We start from the raw sequence: 19,442 nt of genomic DNA, 5'->3' as shown, positions 1-19,442 counted from the left end.
CCGAGGCAGGGTGAGGTATTAGGAACGGCACCAGTCTCTGGAGAGAGTAGAAGGAAGGGAAAGGAAGAAAAGAGCATCGGGCTAAGAGATTCTTAATAACCATCTTTGTGAGATGGTGTGTTCCTGAGACCATCTGTGGCAGTGCTTCAGGAAACATGACGAGCGAGGCATCAAGGATCTCAGTGTGACAGTAATAGTGGAAGTGCAGTTCTTTGCCACTGATTGACTCACCTCATGCATAACTCGCTTTGCGTCAAAAAAGGAGCCCACAATATGTTCTAGTTAAGCCTTGTTTTCATTTTCCTGTGTTTCTAATATGAGTCCTTTGGATATTATTGATCTTCAGGATTCAAAATTAAGGTTCGATGAAAAGGAGCTAGAACCAGCTCCTGGGTTTCAGTAATCACCCAGTAAGCAGAAGCCACCGCTGGGGGACCAGGAGCGAGTAAAGGGCGCTCTGCAAATTTAACTTGCACACAACATGCACACTTTAACTTTTTCGCCTTATAATGTCACAAATGTGTGTTTGTAAGGCACCAGTTGGGCGCCAAAAGTAGCTCCTGGTAGCTGCTAGTTTCAAGCTAACCAGCCTCCCCTAGGGTAGGAGCAGGAGCTAAGTAGCGCTCAGCAATTTCGATCCCTGATCTTATCTGGATTTTAGGACACACATCCCCCAGGTGACATTTTAGAGCACCAGCCACATGGCCTCTTCTTTTGTGATGTAATGCATTTTAAAGCTTCATTTCGCAAAACCTACTGACAGTGCACTAAGTATGTCTATCGATAAATTCATGTGGTCTGTCAAGAGAAAAACTATGGTGTTCATAAAACGTAGTGCATGGAAGTTGTTTCTTCAGCATATTCCATTCCTCAAAACTGCAAACTGATATGGTATGTCTTGGCTTATACTCTCACATATTGTTCACAAATGGCCAATTTTTTGATGGAGTGCTTTAGTGCTAAGAAGCGATACTGGAGGTAAACAATATTTGACTTTACCCTTTATGTAGAATGCACGACTCATTAAAATACATATTACATATGTTAGCTGTGTGGACTGCCAGTTTTCAAAATGGACAACTAATATGACCAACATGACGTGCAATAGAACATTTTGTATGTATGCCATCTAGTTTCCATGTAGAAAGAGGTATGTTGGAAAGGCTTCAGAACAAGTCAGTGTTTGGATTAATGAACATCAACTCAAAATCCGATTTGGCATTTTGAATGCCCCTGTGGTTTCCCATTAAATGGATAAATCTCATGGAGTGGAGAAAATCCTTTTGGTTTGCACTGGAAAAAGTCACATTGAAGACTACTGATGGTTTAGATAATAGGTTATCTTACAAAGAACAAATGTGGTTGTTCTCTGCTCTCTATTTGACGTTGCAGGGCAAGTGTAAGGCAACACTGTAAACCCCCTTACCCCCCAGGGATGTGTTAAAAAAGTTCTTCCACACATTCCCGCAATTCTAGATTGCTTTCTAAATAAAGCTGGGTCGCGATTAAGACCCGGAAAGCACAAGTAGAACATACTCAGGCAACTCTGCTATCTTTACTTCCACCATTCATCTAGTTGAACTAAGCAATACCATTGCCCATGGCTCTGTCCCAGTTCTAGCCTTTGGCCCAGTAGATGATATTGAGTGTCAACTGACAATCATAATGGAAATGAATACCCCTTCAAAAGGTGTGTTGGAATAAGGTCACTAAGCCTTCTTAACATAGGATGAGGGGTGCATCTGAGCATGGGAGAGTCAGTGGTTGTCTCATGAGAGGAGACCCAAATTCAAGAGATGACTCTGAAAAAGTCCAAAATAATGACAGGTAAACAAGGTAATACGAAGAAAACAGCAAAACTAAAACAGTTTGTGGCCACCTCCCAGCAGAGCCACACTCCTACAACCAAAGAGAGCACTGCGTTTGAGTTAATGCCAATTGGTATACCTCTTGAAAATAATGCATCTCATAAGTTGTTAACTGTTATTAAATGGATGGCCATGATCTTGGCAACATGAAAGGATTGGAGTTGTTGCTTGGGGGATTCATTCAAAATGTACCCTGTGTAACAAAACGTAGAAACCAAAAGGTACCAGTGGAAAAACGACATTTTTATTTACCAACATAGGCAAATGGAGGGGGTGGAGGCTTTCCTAATAAAGTTGTCAATTTCACAAAGAAGGCGGCACAGCGCTCCTCACGGTTTCCTTATTAAATATCTAAGTTCCTCATTTCGAGTCCAAGGGAGACCCTGATGTATGCCAAGGGATCATGAATGAAGGGCATGGAACCCATGAGGGAAGTTGAGTCAACAAAAACACATCTCAGTGGTTATGCTGCACCACCAACATCAATCCACTCCAACAGTGCTAGTTTTAACAAATGTACCAGAGATCTTGACTGTACAGAAGAGGGCACAGCTAGTCTGATTAATAAAAGCCTTTATTGGCTAGACACAAACTGAGCACTGGAACCAATCATTTGCAAAGATATATTGATGGCAAGAAGGGTATCCTGGATTGGTCATCTTCCAAAACTACTAAAGTAGATTGTTTTATCTTGTCTTTAAAAAACAAGGAGAAAACTGCAAGTATACTCCATGTCTCAAAATGTGTCCTTGCTCCAATATCGCCAATTAAAGTGCAACCGCTGAGCTATTTGTATCGCCCTGAATATTTTCAACATAACCGCAAGGAATTACTGTTCCCTTCACATTTGAAAGTTACCTAAACTCTGAAAAATATAATCAAGGCCATTGCTCAACAAAGGGGTTCTATGTGAAAATGTGCCCAGGAGAATGTAGTCATGTGAAAATGTAGTCGGCAAAATGTCGTTTTCAAAAATTTAGTCATTCAATACAAGCAATGCAATGGGTAAAAATGTTGCCAGTAATAAGGCAGCCAAATACCTATTTTTAAATACACAAAAGTACAAGGCTGTAACCCTAACAATGACCCAAACCTCAAATAGAGCCTCCAGAATCACACTAACTCCATTCCTAAGCCTTCCCCTAACTTAAATTGCAATCCTTATTCTACCGTGAACTCTTACAGTACACTAACCTTCAGCGTGTTAAAGCGTTTTATTTGCATGTGACTCAATACAACATAGATAGAAAATTAACAGTGAACCTATCTCCAAACCCATCACCAGCTCGTAACAAAGTATATAGCCCTTGCTTAATAAAAACTCTTGCTCTAATATTAATCTTAGCCTTACCCTAGTTGCAACTCTACCACTACCCTAAAGCTTACTTTACCCTAACCACTAGGTTTATCCTAACCGCTATACTACGCCAACATCACCAGCACTCTCAAAACTCTCTATCCCTTTCTTTAACACTTACCCAAACCATTAATCTTTTAGCACTAGCCTTACAATAACCCCTACCCTAACACTAACCCTGACACTTAATCTACCCTAATGACTAACCAGACCACCGCTTCTTTCCTTTAACCCCTATACTTACTCCAAACCCTATCCTAAGGCTAAACCAGGCAATGACAAGCCCAGTAAATGCTTGTTAACCCCAACAATTATCCTAGCAATGTTATATTTTTTTGCTACTTTTGAGCTGGATTTTTTACTACTTTTTCCTTGGCAACTTTTTCACTGCAGAGATATTTTCACCATGTCTTCTTCACGGACTACATTGATGTTGGCTACATTTTCAATGGATACCAACAAAGGCTGTCAAAGTTTGCTTGCCCAATTCCCTTTAAGCCCTTAGCTTTGCTTGAGTGTCGTAATTGACTTCAACTCTCAAATGGGCTATGTAGGCTGGTAGGACCCGATTCAGTATAGGGAAGGTGAAACGCAAATTCCGTGAGTTCTTCCCCTGCTAGTACCGTCACCGTTTGTGCCTGGAACATAGCCGGTGTAATAGGATAGATGATAAATTAAAATGTTATAACTTAAGTGGAAAATGTTATCTTCTTATGCTACAGGAAATGTGCACAGAGAAGCAGCCAAGAATTGATGGCTATATGAGTTTTTTAAAATGTTAATGCATCTTATTATTAATTCCCGTAAGGGGAGAATGAAAGGTGGACTATTAATTTGGGATTCCACAGGCCTAAGCAGGAGTAGGATAGAGATAGTAATGGTGTGTAGTACAATTCTGTCCATTAAGTTAAGGTTTTCTCCAAACATTAATTTAACTGTTGTACATTTTGAACAATGGATTGTTAGTTGGGCCAATTTTAATGTAAAAATGGTTAGCTATGCTAAATTAGACCCTTTTCATGTTATAGAATATCCTATTTATGCAATACCACCGGTTAATTTACTGGGTGGAAGAAATTATGCTAATTGTTTTTGATTTCTTATCTTTCTGATTTAGGGGCAAGACAACCTACAGTGGTACCGCAAGCAGAACTAGTATGATAGATTATTTTTGGATCCCTAGTTCTCCCTGGGCAAATGTTGGCATGGAAGTAGTGACTCATACTCATAGTGACCATAATGCATTTATACTTAAATAAAATATACATTTAACTGACCCTATGCATTGAACACAGACTGGCTAACGAGGAAGAGACCAACAACAGGCGGTGCCACTGCTTTGAGGATACGTCATGCCACTGCTTTGAGGATACGTGACAGAGTCTTAAGTCCTCTATTGCTCAGATGATCTTCCAGTTACGCCAGGAACATAATTATCAGAATACCACATTTTTGAAAATCTTCTTGCTAATGTTAGTAAATCTGTTACAACAGAAAAGCCCCTCCAAAGAAAGCCCCCTAATCAGATAAAATGGTTTGATGGGGATGTAAAGCTGCCAAGAACAATCTTTTGGCAGTGCTAAAAACAAGCCATTTAATGGGCAAGATATAGTGTTAGAAGGTCCTACAGAAAAGTGATTGCAAAAGCAAAAAGGTTCTAGAAGGAACAGATCTGGAATACCTTCATAGACAGGCCTGGATAGAAAGGTTCTCAAACTTCAAAGGCATTAGAATCCATGGGCTGCAGATATGTGGACTTGATTTAAGTCCTAAATGCAAATATTTCGGTAGCTTTATGGTTTAATTACATCTCTACCCTTTCTGATGCCCTTGGAAGTAGTATATTGGTCCCTGGTAATTAATGATGTCTCAGATGAAAATGATATCTATTGCTAATAATCCCAATGTTTATTGCTGGATATGGGACGCCAATCTGTTTGGCCTTTATGGGCCTATCCAGCCCTGTTGACAGCGTTGACAGGAATCAAGTAGGGTCACTATTACAGTGACATGTGATCCCATACACTTTATCAAGAATACTGAAAGATCTCTACGCAGACCTAACAATTTGTATTTGATATGACTAATTGTTCAAACGGACCTCTGCATTTAGTTTTTAAAAAGGAGTGAGGTTCTACTCTTTAATCTGCGTAGCAACGATCTAGAAAGTGAATTGATTAATATCCCAGATGTTCCAATGACGGGAGTGTGCTGCAATCCTGCATTGTACTATTTGGATGATGCAGTCTTTTTGGCTAGGACTCCAAAAGGTGCTCCAAACTTTGATGAATACTTTTGCGATGTTTATGAATAGTGGGGGCTTATTTATTAATACATAAAGTCTTAAGTCACAGCCCTTATCCTCAAGAAAGGGCTGTCTCAACCAGTTTTTGTGCGAGAGTGGGTTGAGACTTATGAGTGTTCGGGCATTTCCATCTCTAAAAAATGTACCCGGTCAAACCAGGTGGCTTGTGTAAGTAACGGGTAAATGCAGAACTTTTCCACTCTGCCAATTCAACTAGGAGTGTTTCGGTGCTGTCAATAATAAATGCCTTTTAAGCGGAGAGTTGGGTTATGTGAGAAACCATAAGATGTCTCACCCACTAGTACCCAGGGATCTGTCATCCAGGTAGCCAGGACATGGCCATTGCTTTTGGATCCAGTTCCTGGGGGTGTACCAATGCGCGAGGGTCACCTGGGTGAGGGGTGTTCGGGGAGTGGGACACCGGATGGTGAGACGCAGTATCCCCTTCCCTATAACTCCCTAAAACACCTTTGCCACATATTACACAGTAGGATATTTAGGAACTCTACCCCCCAGCCCCTTTTACAATAGAAACACTTTCTCACTGACAGCCCACGCTAAAGGAAAACAGTCTAACACCCAAGCCATGTACCTGACATGTCCCAATACTATGGTCAGCCGAGGTCAGGCAATTACTGACCATCACACACACCTGACTTCCATTACACTTCCCTACACAGATAAAAGGCTCAGGACGAGAGCACACTCTGAGCAAGGCAAAACACACAAGGAACCAGCAGTTCCAAGATGGCAGTTTAACGAGAGAAGAAAGACAGTGGAACAGAAAGACATCACAGGGAGGTAAATTCCCTTGACCTTTTCGACAAGGAACCGTTGCTTTCATGAGTCCTCGAGATTGAAAAGCATAAGACCAGGAAAACAGGCTGGAAAATTCTTCATTGTGTGTTGGAGATACTCAGGGCCCTCCTGCATCAATAATCAAAGCAGGGAGAATCACCAGCCACCATGGTACTGTCCTTGGCTCCAAGATCAAAGCCGCTTCATGAAAACAACACAGTCGGTGAGTTGGTGAGACCAATACAAGACCAGTCTGTGTTAAAGCCAAGGTTGCCAACATTGTATGACGAGCGCTGGAATGAACATTGCTAAAACGCGTGTGATAAGAGACGAGAGTGAAGTTAAACTGCTGATGAGTGATTGAACTTTAAAGCAAGCTACAATACCTTTGACCAAGTGGTCCGGCACCAGGGCAAAATCCCTGTGAACACCGTACTGATAACGCCGGCACCACGGACATGGCGTTAAACAGTGGCAGGTGAGCTGGAACAGGCCCCAGGTGTGCACAATCAGGCCAGCTGCAGATCATAGGCCACTGGGAGCCTACAAAAGGGCCACACCCAAGCCACCTTCCAACACAAACATGCTGTCAGCCGCACTAGCAGCAATTGGGATAGGGAACCTGCAAGCAGCAGTGTACATTGAAGCAGCACTGAGGCAGAGGAGGAGGCGGTGTAGGCGCAGGAGGCAAATCAGGAACCCGGTGGCCATCCAAAACATCAATGTGCAGCAGGTACCACCCTGCAGGCAGCCAGCAATACCCTGCATCAGGGCCTCACCCTGGAACCTGACCTCAAGTCAGATACATACATTATACCTGCTTGACAGGGCCTCAATCATATCCATCGTCACTCTCATTGAAGAGGACATCAGCAGCTGTATCGGCATCCAGACTGCAATCCCCCCATGGTGAAAGTGGTCTCTGTACTGCATTTCCTCACCACCGGAACCTATCCACACACTGTTGAGGAGCTGCACGGGCTGTCACAACCCTGTTTTCCTAGAATACTGATCCAGGTACTGGATGCGCTGCTGCGCCATGCGTCAGAGCACATTTCTCCACCCCATACCGCTGCCCAGGTAATTTCCACCAAAGTGGCCTTCCATGCCTTTGCCGGCATGCTCAATTGCATAGGCGCATTAGATTGCACGCACGTGGAGTTGACTGCCAGACATGCAATTGAGGCGGTGTACCGTAATCGTAAGCAATTCCACTCACTGGATGTCCAGATGGTCTGCGATGCCCAACAAGTCATCACATATTTCTGTGCACGTTTCCCTGGGTCCACACACGACTCGATGGTGTTGCGGAATTATACATTGCCACACTACATGGAACATTATGCGGGACAGAGCACATTTCTGTTGGGTGAGTACAACTCCAGTGCATGACCCCTGTGTATTTGGGGGGATATTCGAGGCCCACAGTGTCCCAGGCAGGTGGGCCAGCAGAACTGCCCTTGCATGACCCCTGTGTATTTGGGGGGGATTAATCAAGGCCCACAGTGTCCTAGGCAGCTGGGTCAGCAGAACTGCCAGTGCATGACCCCTGTGTATTGGGTGGGGGGGGGGGAGTATAGACATGCACCAATAGACAAGCCCCAGAATCCACACTGCCCACCACAGCGACTTCATTATTGCACCATGCCATGTTACGCGACAAGAAGCCCTGCCTATCTCCATGTACACCCTAGCCATGGGGTGGCACTACATGCAAATGCAACATGAGGATATGAGTGCCACCCCGCCCAACGTACATTTGCTACTTCCATGCACATGATGGGCGCATCACTTGCTGTGCGCAGTGGCCACTTCTTTGCAGTGATCTGTGTCTGCCTGATGCAGATCTGCCCATCACATCACAATGCCGGAGTCACCCACCACATCTGAACACATGTACATCACAATGATTGGAACATGTCCCTGCCTAACGTCACTCCATGAATCTGAGCATCACAGAACCCAGCATGGAAATGTGATCCAAGTGTGTACAATAGATGAGTCAAACATCGGGTTACCAGAAGGGGCATCTGTGGACTGCATCTGATACAGACAGTAATACCAAAAACAGTAACATGTGCGCTTACCTTCACTCCCATGCAGGTGATGCAGGATATGCACTCACGCCGTGGCTGATGATGCCCATACGGTGCCCACCGAACAGGCATGAGGAGGCCTACAACTGGGCACACATACGTACACATGGCGTAATAGAGCAGACCTTTGGACTGCTGAAGGCCAGGTTCCGCTGCCTGAGCAGATCAGTTGGCGCCTTGCATTACAGCCCGGTGAAGAGAAGGAAAATGGTGGTAGCATGTGTTATGCTGCACAACGTGTGCATACGCAGGAACATTCCACTGCCCCCGGGCATCGAGCCAGCAGATGAGGATGATGATGAAGACGGTGATGGGATGGGTGCATTACGAGGCCAGGGTGCCATTGATTGACAACATACACGTAGAGCACTCATACACAATTCCTTCTGATGTACCACATGTGCACATTCCGCACTTTATGTTGTAGCACTACAATAAATGATTTCTATGCACATGAAATGAGAATGTCCACTCGTCATTTGCATTTGCACACCACTATATTGTTGGATTAACATGGTAAACAGGATTGGGAATACAATGTAGACCACACGTGACCACCCCTCTCCCCAACGTTCCCACCCACTTACCAGGCCCAAACTAGCAAACCCCACTAAAGACCACCCCCACCTCCCCAACGTTCCCACCCACCAACCCGGACCCCATCACAGCTTGTGGACCAACAGTTGCAATGCAAAGCCTATTCTCGGCCACGCTTGTGCTCATGGTTGTCCCTCCCAGAGGCACCTGCCAGCCGTGATGACCTCCTACGAGGGCTGCTGGTCACATAACTCGAGGGTGTGCTGCTGGCGGAGGCCACAGCAGGGTTTGTTGCTGGCACATGGCCAATGAAACCTGCTCGGCAACCAGCAGTGTTGGACATAATGTTGGTGCCCTCACTGATCCGCCGAGATAACACCATATTTGTTGTGGCAAACAGCCTGATCACACGTGAGAGGCGGTGCACAGAGGTGGCAGTGCTCTACCGTTGCAGCATTGCCTCCTGGAGCTGTTGATGAACAATTTGTGTGAAACTGGCCTGGTGCTCCTTGATGCGCTGTAGGCATGCACAGAGTTCCGGGATGGAAGGTGTAGTCCCATGGGGCTGGATGTGGCCAGCTGTTCTGGTGTAGTGTTGACCCCATCATTGGCATTCTCGGATGCGTCAGCGCCATGTTCTCCTGGCACACTTTCGACGCTAGCTGCGTCATTGTTGCTGTTTGGCCCACAGGCCCTATTGGGTGCAATGGAAGGGGCTGCAGTTGTATTTTGCATTGCCACATGCTGGACTGCAGGTGCAGCGGGGATGGTGGTGTCTGTGTCGTGGTGCACCGTCACCGTGGCGGATGCTTGTCTGCCGGAGGTGCTGGCAGTGGCGTCCAATTATTTAATAAAGTATTTTGCTTAAAGCTGGTAAAATTCTTTATCCAAAGTATTTAAGTACCTAAATATTCTTTCTTGTTCCCTGTTTAGTAGACCATTTACATTCCATGTCATGGTGCCAAGCTTATCATTCATTACTATTGGTTTGTTCTGTTCCTCTGTTGTTTTTCATCCTTGCTGCATTCTTATCCCGTGTTCTCCTACAGTTTTACTGGTGATTTGTTGTAGCCTAACTACTGCTGTGTTAGTATTGTTCTCTGGCATGCTCTTTTCCTTCGATCCCCATTCTTTCAATGTTTTAATCACACATTTTTCCTGTCTGAGATTTGCCCATATATTTGCTTTTTTTAACCCTTTGTGTTTTTTTTATCTCCATGCCCCCGACCTTCTTCCCCTTCTGACACAATCTATCCCCTATCCACCTTTGTTAATTCCCCAAATGTTCAAGATCAAATATTAATGGGATTATTTTATTTGTACGATTTTGTTACCCCGTTTGTCACGCTTGCCCATTTCATTATTTCAAAGTAATTTGTTATATTCCCACTCATTTAAACAGTTACGACTGTATGGTCTTTAGTTCCATTACAAGCTTTTCAACATTTTCAAAAGAGTGGTAAAATAGTTTTTCTTTCATAGAGATTTTAAGCCCTGTGACTTTGTATTGTTGGCTCATTGACCCAATTCCCTGGAAATTTTGCAAAATTGGGGCTCATATTCAGTTTAGTTACTGTAGCTTTCTTGCTAATCTCTGAGTGGTTAGATACAGCATGCCCACTGAAGTTTAATAGACAAGTACTCTCTGCAGTTTGCACAAGGGGTTAAACTGAATTGGGTTTGTAGGGTTTTGCTTTGCTTTGGACTCAAACGGCGACAAATCATCAATGTACTTCCTACCTACCATGACATGTGAGAAACCTAATACCAAACCAAGTATGCATAACCGCTGTCAACCATATCAAAGTATTTTTGGAAACCGGTCAAATGATGAACAGTGTTATGGAAAATGGTAACAGTGAATACATAAAAGGCTTCCTTTGCTTGCCCCAAATTCTGTCCCAGTATATAATTTATCACAGGCTGTTACTAAGTACAATTGACGAATTGTGGTTCCCTTTAAAATAAATGACTGAATTCAATTACTTTTCATGGGGCTTATATCTAAATCAGTATAATTCAAAGGGTAGATAGTGCTGTTTTCTGATGCCATTTTTGTGTTTTATTTCTGATGAGCTAGACTGATAATAACAACTTGTCTTGTTATATAATACTTGCCATCACACATTTTTCCATTTTGTAGCACTGTAAATGCAATGGTTTACAATTGCCCCCCTCTTTGGTACTCAGCCAGCCCTTGGTGGAAAAAAGGCTGGTTTTGTCTGGCTGGAAATGGAACCAATGAACTTTAGATCAGATACGCCAGCAATTCAATTTCAGTTCAAAGTTAGGTCGGGATATACAAAAGTTAGTCCATCAAGCTATCAAGAGTACATAAATAATATACATAAAAATGGACATGTACATCTTAAATTCATCAACTGAAGAATAATACATTTTGGATCTATTAACATTCTGTGCCTCCTTGGCCTGAATGTCCAGCACTTGGGAAGTGGGAAACATGTATTTTCATCAAACAAAGAATCAGAAACTGACAATGAATAAAATAAAACAGGTTTATCCTGGTGTGACTTCAACAATGGCAGAATGGTCTGGGGTGCGAATGATTTATTTTTTTCTCCCGAGTGAAATCTCTCGAGGGGAAGGTGGGATGGTTGGTTTTGAGGGAGCAGGGAGGCGGGAAGCCCGTCCCCATTTAACAAAAAAAAAGAAAAAAATGAAGATGATGCCACCCGGGGAAGGGCCTCGGTGGCTGAAACAGCAGGCAGAGAATGTGTATTCTTGCCCGCTGTTCCAGACACCTAATTACCTCGGCGCTGTTCCCCAGGTGTGAATGGTTTACCTTCAGTGTCTACAATTTAAGGTGAGTCCAGCTCTTATGTACTTTGAAAAAAGATAATGGACGAGAGACCACCAGGAAGCGTTTTATAAATGTCTTTTCCGCGATTTGTAACTCGTAACCAGGAGAGTCACCCACACTGTTGCATCAAAGTTACTAACAGCTATAGATTTTGCTCTGTAGATTTTCAACGTAATAGCTGCAGGGTGTCCCCAGAGCTTGCAGGCGCATCCTCGAATGGCTCTGTTCACTTGGCTCATTTTTTGTGGTAATGTTAAGAAGTTAGGGGACCGTTGAGATTTCTCTAAGATTTATACCCAGCTAAACATAGAGAGGACATTTTAAATTCCTCTGTGAAACCCAAAAACAATCGTCAAACCTCCCCAACCGTGCTGCTAGACTTGGATGAGTTGGCGACAGCAGCAACAACTTCATCCTGCGTTAGCGAAGGGCATCAACCATACTGCAACTGCACAAACACTTTCCCCGCCATGGCCCTAGTGTCGTTGTTCATATTGAAATAAGGGCAGCACTTTTTCGAGGAGTTTGTGCCTTCTTTAGCCGCACTGGAATGAACTTTCACTCCATTCTGACAGACAGATAGCAATTTTAAATTGCTATCTGACTCTTTTCAAAGTATAGTAAAGAACCAGACTGCCAATTACAACTCCCCACTGTTGCACGATTGCATGTTATTGGAGTCTAAGCTTTCTAGGAAAATCCAATGTTCTTTTGTGCATGACAGGCCAAATTGAAGACTCCAGAAGTTTAACAAAAGGTCGCAGAAATTCAAAAATGTGTTTTGTGAAAAGACTGTTCTAGGATTGCAGCTGGAATGAATAAGAGAACGGATACTTGCACGTCTATTAATGGGTTCTGTGTTTGTAAATAGAGGGCGTGTATATTAGCCTGTCATTGTCATTTGGGGTTTTAATTAAGATATTTTCGGCGTGATCTGCGTGCGACAAACTGTATAGATGTCTGTAGTGTGCGTGTTGAATTATGGCCACTGGGTCAGGCGAAAACAGTTGAGTGGGATGTCCAGAGTTCAGCAGCACTCTCCACGACAAAGACATTAAAGGAATGACTTAGGGGGGCACTGCAGCATTCTTGATCAGGATGCCGGACGGTGGCCCTCAAGTCCAGCAAACCTGCCGGATTTCCCAGAGAACGAATGACGATGTAAATTAATTCTTTTTAGAATGAATATCTACAAATGTATCTAATATGGACAACATGAAAATCCTGTGTCATTCCAGCTCTCACGAGACAGCGCTGGTTTAAATTGACTCAATGTTGTAACTAGCTAAGGGGGCCCTTGCCAAGATTGTGAATTGGATATACTTGCGAACACGCCACCAATGCAAATGATAGAGCAAGCGGCGGCCATTTTGATCTATAGTGCTTGTGTGCAAATAGATATTTCTCCCCTGTTAAGAGCAAAGTGTGCTTCCGGGTGGACCATCTCATAGAACATGCAATTGGGCCTTGTTCATTCTCATCAGATGGGTCTTGACACTTTTGAAAAATGTTAGATTTCATCCTAATTTGGGAGGGGTAATCAAAACATGGGTTCTTAGAACGATTAGGCAACTCAACTACACCTCGCTGCGATCAACAGCTCGGAAGAAGAACGTGTCTGGGGTTGCAGTTGGCACTTTTGTTAAGAGAACTGTCCTTGTGGGTGAGGCCAGACTGATATGCAAATTACTGTTTCTCCTCCGGCAAGTCACAGAGACCTAAAATGGGATCACCTTCCCCTCTCACAGAACAGGTTATTACACCATGTCTGTTCTCAGTAAAGGGACGCTCACAGATTTGAGTGTTATGTTGCTCACCTCTTACCTCAGTGCCTAATCTTGTCAAGGTTGTTTGCGCTCCAAGTATAGGAGACCACAGTTTAGTTGTCAAAGTAATGGCAATGGTACCAGTCTACACAGTCTCATGTGAAGGTGTAGCCAACAGGAAATAATAAATCCAGTGATGAATTATGAAGATTAAAAAGGTTGCAGCTCACTATGCAGAGGAGAAGCAAGGTTTTTCACATGTATATCTGAATAGAGAATTGACCCTTCAGACGCTGTAGGGTGCAAAGTTAGTGGTATCTCTTGCACGCCTTCTTTGCAACAGGAGCGGGTCACATAACTGTGGTCACAGTACTGTGAAAAAGCTTTCCACAGCCCCGGCTCTGAAAAAAGAAAGGGGAAATGGAGAGCAAAAAAGAGACCCAAGGTTCGCCACTCGAAGGGAGACTGGAAATGCACTGGGAAATGAAGGGGACATGTCGCATGTAAATGTATGCGTGGGGGGGCCTGGACACGGCAATCAGGGGACCGCAGAAGAGAGGACAGGCGAGGCTGACTATTGGACACTATTCCCAGTAGGCTGCCCTAATGAACCAAGCGCATTGCATCTAAACTGCATCCAGATCCTAAAGACTTTCACGGCAGGGGATTCTTTTCTGTAAAAGTACTTTGGATCTGGGTCTTCAGTCCAAATCCGGAAGTGCTGCTTCTTTATTTACATATGTTGATATAAATACCTAATCTAATGAAATGGCTCTTATCAAAACATGTAGTCCCTTCCACGAGATACCCGGGTCTTACTGAAGAGTGCCCACCTCTTATGTTACCACTGTATTTCTGTAAAATTGCCTGTCTCTTTCCTATTGATATTCAACACAGATACCTCAATATGAAAAGTTGTAATACTGGTGAGGGGTTAATAACCACATCTGTTTAGCATCCTTATGGGAGAACAAGTGGGCTTTGCCTTTGGGTATTGTATTCTGTGTACAGATGTTGTTATATGCATCAGATCTACGTGAAAAAGTTTATTTTTTTACTGTGAGGTCAAAAATCTTGCATGTAAAGCAGCGAATTTTAGGTATTTTTAATGAGGGAGAGACACACCCGCAGCCCTCCCACATCTCTCCACTTTATTGAATACCCCTACCCAACGCCTCATCTATTTTTCTGGGGAAAGTCATTGTTTTCCATGTAAGGTTTTCTACCTCACAGTAATGGGATTTGGAGTGGGGTGGATTGCAAAACTAAGCACCGTCCCAATGTGGCCCCCACTCCCCACCTGACCTATGTGATTTCCCTCAGGGTGGGTGTAATTATCTATTTACTTTTTTTCTTAAGGTTGGATTACAGTGGACCCTCGAGAGAATTCTTTTTTCTGGTATCCAGAGAACTTTTCAACCCATATTATGGTCTGTTTGAATACTCTGCAAATGACACTTACACCGTGCAGATAAGCCCAATGTCGACCTTCGTAGACAACCACCATGAATGGTAAGAAGCAGGTTTCAAACACTGATGTTTCCTCCTCTGGGCTTGTGGGGGTTGTAGACACCTGTTCCAGGCAATATTGGCTGTTATTTAGATGAAAAATAACTGAAACACGGCTCTTCTGTCATTTAATTGTGAAACTATGTAAAAAGAAAGTACATTGATTCGAACTTTGGAAAATTGAGAAAGTATATTTTTATATTATGTTTGAATGATTAAAACACTTTAAAGTGTGATAAGCAATGATTTGTCTATTGTGGGAAATATGCTGTCGCAAAACGATTGGCGTGTAGTATATGATTGATGCAACATCTCCATGTTTCAATGTCCTCCTGAGGACCAAGCAGATGGTGTCCTTAATAAGAGTGTGCTATGCGCAGAATGATAAGAAAATGGCAATAAGATCTGCTGCATTTGTATGATAAATGTTACCACAGCTAACATAAAGGTGGCCACACATATGAAAGTAGTTGGTCACTGGAGTGGGGATGCCAACCCCTCAATGTGTGCAATCTGCTCGCCAACTAAATATGCTACTAAAAGTCTTGGGAATCTCCTGAGTTTGGCAATCGTGCATAACCAACTAAGACTAAGAAAAACGAGCGTCTGCCTTGTACAGTTCAGTACAGTTTGCTGTGGATGTTTTACCCTCTGTCACAGATGGCCTCAAGAATACACCAACCCCCAGATGCAGTTCAAGGGCTTTTATTTGAAAAAATCAGATATGAGCCTAATGACTGTCTCCCTCTCTCTCTCTCTCTCTGTCTCTCCCTCTCTGTCTCGCACTCTCTCTCTCTCTCTCTCTCTCTCTCTCTCTCTCTCTCTCTCTCTCTCTCTCTCTCTCTTTCTCTCTCTTTCTCTCTCACCTAGGGAAAGCAAGTTCCACCCTAACCCAGGTGTCCCTCGAGGTGCTAGTGATTGGTAACCCCTACTATCTAAAGGCTATCTGCCTTCTTGTGATGCCCTAAAGGCAAAAACCTTATCTATCTAGCCTGCCCCTGGGAACAATCGAGGTGACCCCTATCAGGCACCCTGGTTGGATAGTGCCTTTCAATAGCTCTGGGCACTCTCCTGGCCTTTATGCTCCTTTCTCCGATGTTACTCTCTCCCTTCTGTGCCACCCTGTTCCCCTCCCCTCATCCCTATTGTCTCCCACTCACTAACCGTCCCTCCAATGGCATCTCTTTTTCCTTCCTACTGTTATCCGCTCCTACACCGCTACTACTCTGCCCTCCCCACACCACTACTACCCCCATCTTACCACACTAATACTTCTCCAACCACACCACTACTCCCACCTACACTCTACTAGTACTCCCTCCCCACACCACTACTGCCCTTCCTCACATTCTCCTCAATCCCCCTCCTTTCACTCCCTCAGTCTCTCTTTCTTTCACCCCTACTCTCCCACTACCAATCTCTCTCACACACCTTACCCGCACACTCAAACCGCAGTACAACTTACAATAACCAGCCAATACCTCACCTTTTCTTTAAAAAGCCTCCATGCTCCCCTAACCTGGCCTTCCTACTACTGGTCTCTTGGTCCACCTCCACATCCTCTGGCCTTGCCCAAACAACCCACACCGTCCTGTGTTCTGTGCCCCCTTCTATCCTCCTCCTATTTGGTCGATTAGTTATTCCCTTGTGGTTTCATGGGCCAATTCATTCCTTGCCCTCCTGAGAGGTATTACAGACATCAAAATGCATATAAGGGTGTCTAAGCCCTGCCTCTTTTTTCGAATGCAGGCCGGCCAAAGTATCTCAATGGCGGCCCCCTCTAGCAAATGTTCCAGTTCATGTGATTTTTTCTTCAAGTCCATGGGATTGCAGTATTTGTCGGGGAGCCATTCGATAATTCTATTACAGGTGAGGTTGTTTGATAGAGTGGAGTGGCGTCTTTGTCAGAAGCTGCTCCACTGCTCTATGACTTCTGACCGTGACTTTGGTTTCAAGTGGTTTTCAGTGTTCCACGTACACACTGGAACTTGGTGTGACCGGCTGTGCAGAGTCACGTACTGGTTTACCATGATCCCGTTGCCAGTTAGGGTGCGCTGGTATGCAGCCTCTCTCTAGAGGCTTTTGTGGGATTTTATTTGTTCGACCACTGCTAGGGATTCTGGTATTTGTATTTTCCTAGAGGAAACAGAGAAACTGGCCAGCATCTGGTAACATAGGTATGGGGCGATCAACAGTGGTACTACTGCCAAGCACCTAATAAAGGGACAGGGACTGGGTCCCTCCCAACGGCCACCTCCCCCCTTTAGAGTAGGATGGACTCTGGCTTTCCTCCTGGTAGGCCTTCCACCTCACACTGAGAGGGGTCCCCATCCCATCTTGACAGGGTCATGTTACAGACCTGAATGTTTTTGAAAGATTTCAGAGACGTGTGTCTTCTCGTAGCCAGAAGTTGGTAGAGACTTGAAATCAGAGGATAAGGTGTAATTATCAGAATAATAACCTCAGCTGATGACAGAATCCGCCCTGATGAGGGACGCTGTGTCTGAAATGCTTTGGTCATAGATTCTGCCACTAGAGCAATGGCGAAGAAACAACACCAATACAAGATGATGTTTATGAAAATGAAGACTCTAAGACGTTTATTGATCAGCATATGAGATTGCTGTAGCGTTTACTACAAGGGTGTCACCAATATTGGTGGGTTCTTCTTTTATGTTCATGTTACAAACCCTGTTGCACCTCTTCCTCAATACCTTCAAAAAGTGTCGCCTCACATGGCTCACCCCTCACTTGCATTTTATGTCATACTGTTGATTTACTCCTCCTCGCATGCAGGGCTTGAATCAGTACATTTAAATCCCCATGTATCCAAGCTTATCATTGCATACCCATCTTCCTGCCTAACATGTGCTTCATCAATTCATGATCAGTTTGCCAGATCCACTCCTGCTTCACATTACCCCACTCCTCTCCTCTCTAACTCCGGTCTGGATGCCTCAAGTGGGACCACAATTCGCCAACTTGTGGGCAAGCTTCGGTACTGGGAAACAAATACAGTGGTTACCGGCGCAGTATAAAAGACCTTTTACATTTCCATTTAACTTTTTCTATGACTGCAGAGACTTGCAAGGAGGCCATTATCTCAGCTGCTGATAGTGCATAAAGATGCAGCTATGCTCATCGCAGCATCATATTCCTATGCATAAACAATATGCATTCTACAAGGCCTTCAATGACTTCCAAACAAACATTACAGAACATTATAGAAAACTTAATTTCTATTTTCATAGCTTTCCATCAAATGAGTGCCTTCCATCTGCAAGAGTGAATCTGAGTCCTGATTACAAGCCTGCAAGATGGATCTCTTCTGACAGAACTAAATTACTTAAGAAACAAGGATTTTTACCTATTGTGGGCATCAAAGTGGCTTGGTAGGGGAATCGCACATTTTCCATGAAAGACCCTCTACGTCGCTATTTCATGCATACTCTTTGCCCTCTAACTAATGGTCTCTGACATTTCACAAGCCTGCCAATGGCCCAACTCTGAAACAGGAATTTCTCACTTAGACCTGTTTAACAATGTCTGCACCTGTTATTGAATGTATAGCTTTTCTCTAATGATGGTTGCTTGTTTTCAGTAAATGCGCTATAATGCAGGATCCCATGGCATCATTATATCAGAAAATACATACAAATAAACACATTTGTGAAAAATAAATATATTTATAGACATAGATAGTGTCCAAGATGAATGGATGGATGGATTCTGCTGCACTTGGTTAGATGAGTGGGTAGATGAACAAATGGACAGATTAATGGTTTTACGAATGTATTGATGGATCATTTGGCTGGAGTTTAGGATGTACGAAGTGTTTGTCTATTATTGAATGCAGAGTATCTTATGGTTCAAACACAGCATCAGCTATACAATAAGTGGCAGAAGTACTCAGTCCCAGAGCACCATCAACGTTCCAACTGAAATGAATGTGTATCGAGTTATTCTTCAGTTGTTGGGCATTGTTGGTTTAGTGAAACTGTTTTTTTTGTCTGTGTGTAGGTTTAGGTTCAGTGGGAGGATCCTGGGTCTTGCCTTGATACATCAGTATTTGTTGGATGCCTTCTTCACAAGACCCTTCTATAAAGCTCTACTCAGAATGTGAGTATACATTTCCTAATGCTATTATATGGGTGGGCATTGATGCAGTTCCATTTAAACATAAACGAGCACAAGACATGTTTCCTAGAGTTCGGAAAACATAAACATATGGAAGCCTTGGCAGAGACCATTATGACTCTTAAGTGATCACATATTTTAAACATGCCCAGAACCCCACCAAGAGGAAACCACATTCCCCTAGTAGGTAAATGGGAGGCCGGACTAGAACCATGTCCACCTTTTTTTACCATCCGATCTGTGGGAGA

The 19,442-nt window shown here is 43.7% G+C and overlaps 1 protein-coding gene across 9 annotated transcripts in view; it reads left to right on the top strand.

Annotated features, from left to right (window-relative positions):
- Positions 1–19,442, top strand: part of HECW2 (HECT, C2 and WW domain containing E3 ubiquitin protein ligase 2) — a 1,520,428-nt gene that overhangs the window by 1,437,318 nt on the left and 63,668 nt on the right. For all 9 annotated transcript variants that reach the window (XM_069615717.1, XM_069615714.1, XM_069615715.1 and 6 more), the window contains 2 exons: positions 14,908–15,060; positions 19,078–19,176. In XM_069615717.1, the coding sequence (XP_069471818.1) occupies positions 14,908–15,060; positions 19,078–19,176 (252 nt within the window). The remainder of the gene's footprint in view (positions 1–14,907; positions 15,061–19,077; positions 19,177–19,442) is intronic.

This window comes from Ambystoma mexicanum, chromosome 9, assembly GCF_040938575.1.
Source record: "Ambystoma mexicanum isolate Mex_15411 chromosome 9, UKY_AmexF1_1, whole genome shotgun sequence".
NCBI lineage: Eukaryota > Metazoa > Chordata > Amphibia > Caudata > Ambystomatidae > Ambystoma > Ambystoma mexicanum.
The sequence above is the reverse complement of the archived record's forward strand: the minus strand, read 5'-3'. Positions and strand labels throughout refer to the sequence as shown.